The sequence below is a fragment of the Centrocercus urophasianus genome, unplaced genomic scaffold (genome assembly GCF_019232065.1).
Source record: "Centrocercus urophasianus isolate 14NV4802_14NV808 unplaced genomic scaffold, USGS_Curo_1.0 seq_1360, whole genome shotgun sequence".
NCBI classification, from domain to species: Eukaryota; Metazoa; Chordata; class Aves; order Galliformes; family Phasianidae; genus Centrocercus; species Centrocercus urophasianus.
The window spans coordinates 1-9,573 of record NW_024884543.1 but is presented as its reverse complement, the minus strand read 5'-3'; the positions used below and the strand labels follow the sequence as shown (position 1 = coordinate 9,573).

At 61.1% G+C, this 9,573-nt stretch overlaps 1 protein-coding gene across 1 annotated transcript; it reads right to left on the bottom strand.

Annotated features, from left to right (window-relative positions):
- Window positions 1-4,638: 4,638 nt before the first annotated feature.
- LOC122157423 (zinc finger protein 628-like) lies at window positions 4,639-9,378 on the bottom strand. Its single transcript, XM_042813060.1, has one exon. It carries the CDS (start codon window positions 8,426-8,428, stop codon window positions 4,736-4,738), a length of 3,693 nt encoding a protein of 1,230 aa, XP_042668994.1. The 5' UTR covers window positions 8,429-9,378; the 3' UTR covers window positions 4,639-4,735.
- Window positions 9,379-9,573: the final 195 nt, after the last annotated feature.

Sequence of the window (9,573 nt, the reverse complement as noted above, 5' to 3'; positions counted from 1 at the left end):
CCCTGCATGCTCAGGGACCCACTGGGACCTGCTGGGATCTATTGGAAACTGCTGGGATCTACTGCGATTTACTGGGACCCTCAGTATCTGGGACTGCTGTGTACTCTGGGATGCACTGGGATCATGTGCATACACCAGGGCCTACTGGGACCTAGAGGAACCCATCGGAGCCTACTGGGACCTACTAGAACCCATTGGATGCAGTGGCAGTGATAGGAATGCTGTGGGGCAGGGACCCTCAACCCAGCCCCGTGCCAGTACCTGTGCCAGGGAAGGCCAGAAGCCCCACTGGAGACGAGAGAGGAAGTGAGGGGATGCTGCACCTGCCCAAGCCCCTCCAAGACCCCCAGGATGGAGCCATGGAGCCACAAGGAGCTTGGAGCCAGGGGTCCTACCCGGGGTGCAGGACTCAGCACCCGGAGTCCAGCAACCAGTGCCCCATTCCAGTGACCCATGACCACCGTCATCCCAGTGCCATTCCCAGTGGCCAGGACTAGTTCCATTCCCAACGCCATTCCACACACCTCATGACCAATTCCATTCCCAGTGCCCCACGACCAGTTCCACTCTCAGTGCCATTCCCAGTTCCATTCCCACTGTCCCATTCCCAGCGCCATTCCCAGTGCCCCATAACCAGTCCCATTCCCACGGTCCCATTCCCAGTGCCCCATAACCAGTTCCATTCCCAGTGTCCCATTCCCAGTGCCACATGACCAATTCCATTCCCAATGCTCCACAACCACTGTCCCATGACCAGTGCCATTCCCAGTGCCATTCCCAGTGTCCTGATCTCAGTGCCATTCCCATTTCCCCAAGACCAGATCCGTTCCCAGCGCTTCATGACCTGTGCTCCATGACCAGTGTTCCATTCCCACTGCCCCATAACCAGTTCCCTTCCCAGTGTCCCAGTCCCAGCGTCATTCCCAGTGCTTCATGCCCGCTGCCACACCCAGTGTCCCAATCCCAGCGCCATTCTCAGTGCCCCATGACCAGTTCCTTGCTCAGTGCCATTCCCAGCATCCCAATCCCAACGTCATTCCCAGTGCCATTCCCAGTGTCCCACCGTCCCATTCCCACTGCTCAGTGACCCTTGACTAGTTCCTAGTAAGCATTTTTCAGCACCCAATTCCCACTCCCATTCTCAGTTCCTCATGACCAGTTCTCAATGCCCAGTCCCCTTCCAGTGTTCAGCAATCACAGACCACTGCTATCTGCCCCATAAGCACTGCCCCACGCCCAGTGCCCATTTCCCTTCCCAGTGTTCAGTTTCCTTTCCAGTGCCCAGCACACCACAGAATACCCAGTGCCCTGCCCAGTGCACCCACAGCCTTCCCACTACCCCCAGCCCAGTGTCTAGCACCCAGCACAGCTTGCAGTGCCCACTCTGCTGCAGCGCCCACTGCACTGCCTGATATCCACTGCAGCACTACCACAATACCCCATGCACTGCCCGGTGCCCCATGCAGAGCCCAGACCCCTGACGTGCCCAGAAACTTTGCAGCACCCCTGCAGTGCCCAACACAGCACAATTTCCCTGCTGCGTGTGCAGTGTCCTTGCAGTAATCCTGCAGTGCACAGCCTCATTGCATTGCCCAAGGCAGTGTCCTCCCCTTTGCAGTGCCTGTCGCAGTGCCCAGACCCTTACAATGCCCACACCATGCTCAGTGCCTGTGCAGTGTCCAGTGCAGTGTCCAGCTTGCCTGCAGTGTCCATGTGGTGTCTGCCGTAGAGGGCAGCCCCATGCAATGCCCGGTGCAGTGCCCACAAAACACACAGAGCCGTGCCCATGTAATGCTCAAAGCAGTGCCCACGCTCTGCCCAGTGCACACCTCTGCAGTTCCAATTGCAGTGCCCATGCAGTAATCATGCAATGCTCAGTGCAGTGCCTACACAGTGCTCAGAGAAGCACCCATGCAGAGCTAATGGAATGCCCATGCAATGTCTAATGCAGTGCCCATGCAGTACCCACGCGGTGTCACAGTGCCCAAAGCAGTGCTCAGAACAGTGCCCATGAAATGCACAGTGCAGCACCCGTACAGTGCAGTGCCCATGCAGTGCTCAAATATTGTCCAGCACAGTGCCATGTAGGGCCCACAGAGTGCCCATGCAGTGCCAAATGCAGTGTCCATGCAGTGCTGAGCGCAGTTCTCATGCAGTGCCCAGCACAGTGCCTTGCAGTGCTGAGAGCAATGCCCACGTAGTGCCCATGCAGTGCCCAGCACAGCACTCAGCTCCCCTTGCAGTTCCCACACCGTATGCAGGATATACCCATGCCGTAGCCATGCCATCTCCATGCAGTGCCATGCAGTGCCATGCAGTGCCATGCAGCATGTGCAGCGCAGAGCCGGGTGCTCACCCAGCAGCAGCAGGGTCGGGGCCATGGCGTGTGCTGGTGCAGGATGGAGGAGGCCCGGATGGAGGCGGCGAGGCCAGGGATGACTCAGTGCAGCCGCTTGCTCCCCCCCTTGGCTAGCATGGAGAGGGCTGGAGATGGGGGGCACGGGATACCTCTGCGGTGGGACATCTGGTCTGTGTGTGGGGTCCTGCTGTGGGGTCTCCTGGGCACTGCCCCCATTAACCAAGGCACAGAGGGGAGTCCTCGGAGGATGAGGGTTAATGCTGGGGGGGAGGGGAGGGTTGGGTTAACACATGCAGGCACCCACGCACCCACGTGGCACTGCGGGGGGGTAGGGGGGGAAACAGAGCCGCACGTGGCCAAGGAGTCAGGGCCGCGTGTGAGCGGCTGCACACGTGCATGGAAGACACTGCAGGTCTGTGAGCACACACACACACACACACACGCATGGGCAGCCACTGTGTGCTGGGGGAAGGGGGACACTGGGAGCATACTGGGAGACACTGGGAGGTGTATTGGGGACAGTTGGAGCATACTGGGAGACGTGGGGAGCATTCTAGGGGACACTGAGGTCTACTGGGGGCCATAATGGGGGAAACTGGAAGCATTTTGGGGGACTGTGAGATCAGACTGGGGGCATTCTGGAGAACAGTGGGGATATACTGGGACCACACTGGGGTATTCAGGAGCCATACTAGGGGACACTGAGGGTATACCCCCTACTGGGGTATACTGGGGGCCATACTGGGGGCACTGCGAAGAACAATGGGATCAGACTGGGGGCATTCTGGGACTATAATGGGATATACAGCGGCCATACTGGGGTATGCCGGTACCACACTGAGGAAACACACGGGGACACTGGGCCACACCAGGGAACACGAGGTATACTGCGGGCACTCTGGGGCATGCTGGGATTATATTGATTTTTACTGGGAACATACCGGAGGAGGCCCAAAGGCCATACTGGGGGCATGCTGCAGGCATACTGGAAGACATGGGGGGCACACTGGGGGGCACTAGGGGCTATACTGGTGTTTAATGGGGGCGTTCTGAGGGACAGCGGGGTCATACGGGGCTATACTGGGACCATACTGGGATGTGCTGGGGCCACACTGGGGTATAGCGGTAACGCTGAGAACACGCTGAGGGTCACACGTACCGTACTGGGCTGCACCGGGTTGTACTGGGGGCATACTGGACCCAGCGGGGTTGTACAGCCGACACCAGGCGCTCCCGTTCCCCCTCCCGATGAGCAGCCGCGACCCGCCCCGCTCCCTCCCCCCTCCCAACCCGCCCACCACCTACTGCGCAAGCGCCTCCCGCTGCTTCCGCCCCTGCCGAGGCCCCGCCCCCCGCGGCGGCCAATGGGGTTGGCCCATTCCATCCGCGTCGGAAGGAGGAAGTGCGAGCCGGGACGCTCCGTTTATTAATCCGGCTCGGGCGGAAACCGTGCTACATCTGTTCCGCCCCCCCGGCTCCCGCACCCCATTGCTCACCGGCCTGCAGTGCTGCTCGCCCCCACGCTGTTGTGGCCATGAAGCGACTAAGGGGGTGGCCTATAAGTGGCAGTGGAGTCCTGTAGGGTGCTGTGGTGGCCATGAGGTGGTTATGGGATGGGTGTGCTGGCCATGAGGTGCTGTGGTGGTCACAAGGTGACCAAGAGGTGGATATGGCATGGCTATGAGGTGCTAGGAGATTGGTGTGACAGCCACTGGGTGGCCGTGGGGTGCTGCAGTAGCCATAAGGTGGGAATGGGATGGGAGTGGTGGCCATGAGACGGACAAGAAATCGTCTCTGGTGGGCTGTAGGGTAGCAGGGGTGGCCATAAAATGTCCAGGAGGTGGCTGTGGATTCCAGTAAGGGGTGGTCATAAATAGCTATGGGGTGTCTGTGGTGGCCATGAGATGGTAATGTGGTGCTGTGGGATGTTTGTGGTGGCCAACAGTTGGCTCTGGAGTCTTGTAGAGTGTCTGCAGGGGCCATAAGGTGCCCAGCATGTGCTGTGGGATGTCTATAGCGATCATACAGCATCCAACAGATGGCCATTGTGGGATGGCCGCAGTGGCCATAAGGTGGCCAAGAGGCAGCTGTGGGATGGACAGGAGATGCTAGGAGATGACTGCAATGGCTACAAGGTGGCCGGTAGGGGGCCGTGGGATGTTATGGGGTGGCTGCAATGGCCCTAAGGTGTCTGTAGGATCCTTAGAGGAGAGCATGGGGTAGCTATAGTGGTTCTAGCAGCTGTGGGGGCCACGTGGAGGCCTCTGGATGGCCCTGGGGCAGCCACTGTGTCGCTGAAGAGGCCATGTGGTCACTGTGGGGGCCATAGGGTGGCCATGGGAGCCGGTGGCATGGCTGTGGGGTCTGTGTTCCTCCTCAGAAGGTATGCACAAGCTGTGCCCCTGGCAGCACCTGCACCCCCTGCACAACTGGCAGGTGGGGGGTCGGCGAGCCAGGGAGCAGCTGCACCACAGCAGGACCCTCACTAACTCCCCCCTGCCGAGGCTCCCCACGGAGGACCAGGACTTTTGGGGGTGCTGGGGTGGGCACTGGGGACTGCTCACTGGAGCCCTGCAGCACCAGGACACTGCGAAGCCCTTCAGATGTCTGCAGCACACCCAGCCCTATGGCCGGTTCTGGCCCTCCCTGCACCAGCAGCACCTCTGGGCCCGCTGGAAGCGACACCCCGGAGGGTAGAGGGGCTGATTGGGCTCCCGATGGGGGCTGTAAGTGGACTGGGGGCACCTCCAGGGTCTGGAGCTGGATGTTGGGCACCTCGGTGGTCTGGAGATGGATGTTGGGCACCTCCACAGCTTGAAGCTGGACACTGGTCACCTCAGTGGTCTGGAGATGGACATCGGGCACCTCCACAGTCTCAAGATGAACATCAGGTACCTCCATGGTCTCAAGGTGGACGCTGGGCACCTCGGTGGCTTGGAGATGGACGTTGGCCATATCAGTAGCTTGGAGGTGGATGCTGGGCACCTCTGAGGTCTCCAGATGGACACTGGCCACCTCTGTGGCTTGGAGATGGACATTGGCCACATCAGTGGCTTGGAGATTGATGTTGGGCACTTCGGTGGACTCAACATGGAGATTGGTCACCTCTGTGCCTTGGAGATGAGTGTTGGCCACATCGTTGGCTGGGAGATGAACACTGGCCATTTCAGTGGCTTGGAGATGGACGCTGGGCACCTCCGTGGTCTCAAGATGGACACTGGGCACCTCCATGGTTTCAAGATGGACATCGGGTACATCCGTGGTCTCAAGACGGACATTTGTTACGTCCGTGTTTTGGAGCTGGATGTTGGGCACCTCAGTGGCCTGCAGCTGAACACTGGTCACCTCTGTGGTCTGGAGCTGCACATTGGGCACCTCAGTGGACTGCAGTTGGATGCTGGTCACTTCCGACGGTTGTGGCAAGGTTTGCAGCTGAACGTTTGTCACTTCAGTGGCTTGCAGCTCAACATTGGTGACATCTGTGGACTGTGGCAGGGCTTGCAGCTGGATGTTGGTGACCTCCAAGGGATGTGGCAAGGCTTGGAGCTGGACATTGGTCACCTCACCAGCTTGCAGCTGGATGTTGGAGACCTCAGAGGGTTGTGACAGAGCTTGGAGATGGACATTTGTCACCTCGGCAGCCTGCAGCTCAATGTTGGAGACATCCGAGGGCTGTGGAAGAGCTTGCATCTGGACATTTGCTACCTCAGTAGCTTGCATCTGGATGTTGGTGACATCTGTGGGTTGTGGCAGGGCTTGCAGCTGGACATTCGTCACCTCAGTGGCTTGGAGCTGGATGTTGGTGACATCTGTGGGTTGTGGCAGGGCTTGCAGCTGGACATTTGTCACATCAGTAGCTTGGAGCGGAATGCTGGTGACATCTGTGGGTTGTGGCAGGGCTTGCAGCTGGACATTTGTCACCTCACTGGCCTGCAGCCTGACAGCCGCCCCCCCCACCGCTGCCTGTCCCTGCGGGATGCCTGCTGGGTGCAGGGGCTGCTCGGGGAGGCCCTGCAGAACGAGGATACCGGTCCCCGTCCCCTGTGGGACAGCCGTGACTGCCTGTAGCCGCAATGTGGGCAGCGTGGTCCCCGTGCTGGGCACAAGCAGAAGGCTCTGCCCAGGTGTCGGGGTCTCCCCTTGGTGTTTGGGGGGAGGCTGGGAAGCTGTGGGGAGCAGGATGAGCTTCTGTGGGGCCGGTGGAGGGCTGGGGATGAGCTGGAGGCCCTGTGGCGTCTGCAGCAGCAGGAAGGTGTGGGCATCAGGAGCCGTCACCTCCAGACTGAGGGCAGCCTGCAGGACGGGGCCGTCACGCTGCGGTGCCGGGACAGGGCGAGGGGACCCTTTGGGGCCAGCTGCGTGGGTGCGGAGATGCCGCTGGAGGTAGGAGGCCATGACGAAGGCTTTGGGGCAGAGGGGACACTGGTGGGGCCGGGCACTGGAGTGGGTGCGTTGGTGGAGCTGGAGGTTGGAGGAATGGGTGAAGGTTTTGCCGCAGTGGGAACAGGCATAGGGCCGCTCGCCCGTGTGGGTGCGCTGGTGTTGGCGGAGGTTGGAGGTCTGGGTGAAGGCCTTGCCGCAGATGGGGCAGGCGTGAGGCCGCTCGCCTGTGTGCAGCTGCCGGTGGCGGCGGAGGCAGGAGGTGTTCTTGAAGGCCTTGGGGCAGTCGGGACAGGCGTAGGGCCGCTCGCCAGTGTGCAGCCGCAGGTGGTACTGGTAGTGCGAGGACCACTTGAAGGTGAGGCCGCACTCGGCACACTTGAAGGCACGCAGCCCCGTGTGCACCCGCTGGTGGATGGCGAGCAGTGAAGAGCGCTTGAAGGCCTTGGGGCACTCGGAGCACTTGTAGGGCCGTTCGCCTGTGTGGTCCCGCATGTGGTAACGCAACCCCGAGGAGCCCTTGAAGGCTTTGCCACACTCGGTGCATTGGTAGGGACGCTCCGACGGTACGGAGGTCGGGGTTGGGGTCGCTGGAGGGGGATGCGGTGCTTCCGCCGAGTGACCCCGCTGGTGGCCCAGCAACCCAGCCAGCTGCCCAAAGCTCCTGTGGCACTGCGAGCACTTGTAGGGCCGTTCAGCACCGTGGCTGTGCCGGTGCCGCGCCAACCCTGAGCTGTTCTTGAAGGTCTTGCCACAGGTGGGGCAGCGATGGGCGGCCGTTGTGGTGACGTCCCCTGGTGTTGCTGGCTGTGGGTGGCTGCGTTGGTGGCCCAGCAACTGCTCCTGGCTGGGGAAAGCCAGGTGGCACTCAGCGCACTTCCACAGCATCTCCACCGCCTCCAGGAGCAGTGGTGGTGGGGACAGCTGGGACGGGGACAACGGGGATGGCAACAACGGGGATGCGGCATGGCTCCGCAGATGCTTCTGCAAGCAGGCATCTGAGACAAAGGCTTTGGGGCAAGTCGGGCACTTGTGGGACCGGGTGCTGGAGTGGGTTCGCTGATGGAGGAGGAGGTTGGAAGAATGAGTGAAGGTCTTGGAGCAATGGGAACAGGCGTAGGGCCGCTCTCCTGTGTGGGTGCGCTGGTGTTGGCGGAGGTTGGTGGATTGGGTGAAGGCCTTGCCGCAGGCGGAGCAGACGTAGGGCCGCTCGCCTGTGTGGATGTGGCGGTGGCGGCGGAGGCTGGAGGAGTTCTTGAAGGCTTTGGGGCAGGAGGTGCACTTGTAGGGCCGCTCACCCGTGTGCTGCCGCAGGTGGTACTGGTAGTGCGAGGACCACTTGAAGGCCAGACCACACAGCGCACACTTGAAGGCGCGCAGCCCCGTGTGCACGCTCTGGTGGATCTGCAGCAGCGACGAGCGCTTGAAGGCTTTGGGACACTCGGAGCATTTGTATGGCCGCTCACCTGTGTGGCTGCGCTGGTGGTAGAGCAGTGCTGAGGAGCCCTTGAAGGCTTTGGGGCACTCGGAGCACTTGTAGGGCCGTTCACCTGTGTGGGTGCGCTGGTGGTGGACGAGGCGTGAGGACCATCTGAAGGCTTTGCCACACTCCAAGCACTCGTAAGGGTGTTCCCCGGTGCTTGGCGCTGCTCGGCCCGCAGCCAGCTCCAGCTGCTGAGCACCCACCATAGCTGCTGCCCTGCAGGGACACAGGGTGTGATGGGGACATGCGCATACATGAGACAAGGGCTGACCCCAGGGACACGACCCAGGAGAGAACCCCAGGTTAATGGGGATGCAGACGAGGACTGGTCCTGATAGAAGGACAGAGCCCAGCAGATGGGGACAAGATGCAGGGAAGGATGCAGGAGGATGGGCATAAGACCCAGGAGAGGGGGACTGACCAAGGGAGGGAGGTCCATAAGGTGGGGGAAAGAACTCAGGGGAGGACCCCAAAATAAAGGGGCTGGTGACAAAATACAAGGAAAGACTCTCCAGGAGGACACGGATGGGATCAAGGCCTGGCCCAAATAGAAAGATGGAAGCCAAGGGATGTGGACAGGAGGCACAACTGGACACAGGAAGGAACCCAGGGGACAGTGTGGAGTGATCACAACCAAGAGCCTGGTAGGAGACAGAGAATGAAGGCCAGGAGAGGGGGACTGGACAGAGGAGATGGGAACAAGATGCAGGAAAGGACCCCAAGGTAATAGGGTTGGGGACAAGGCCAGTCCTGATAGAAGGATGGAGCCCAGGCGATGGGGACAGGGTCTATTTGAGCAACAGGGCCTGCCTCTGGGATATGGGAACAAGGTCACAGATAAGGGACTGCGGACAGAGCCCCAAAGTAATGGAAATGGAGATAGAGCACGTCCACGAGGACCAACCCGTGGAGGCTGGGGATGGGGACAAGACCTGTCCCGGACACCGGGAGGATGGGCACGGAACAAGGCCTGACCTCAACAGAAGGACTGAACCCAGGGGGCAGGGACAGGGCCCAGCTGGGCTACAAGGATTGACCCTGAGGAACGGGGAGAAGGTCAGAGCCTGGGGCGGTTCACAACGGATGGGGACGGACCCACGGAAGGAGCCCGGAGGAGGAGGTCAGGGCCCGGGCCTGAATGATGGACGGAGCGCAGAAGACGGGGCCGTGGCCCAGGGGGCGCGACCAGCGGTGTGGGCGTGGCCAAAGGGGCGTGGCCTAAAGGGGGCGTGACCACCGCTCCGCGCAGACCCCGGCCCTCCCCACTCACGCACCGCCGCGCGCCTTTTAACGCCCCGCCCCCTCCGGCGCAGGCTCCGCCGCCGCGGCCCAGCCCGACCCGGCCCCCCCC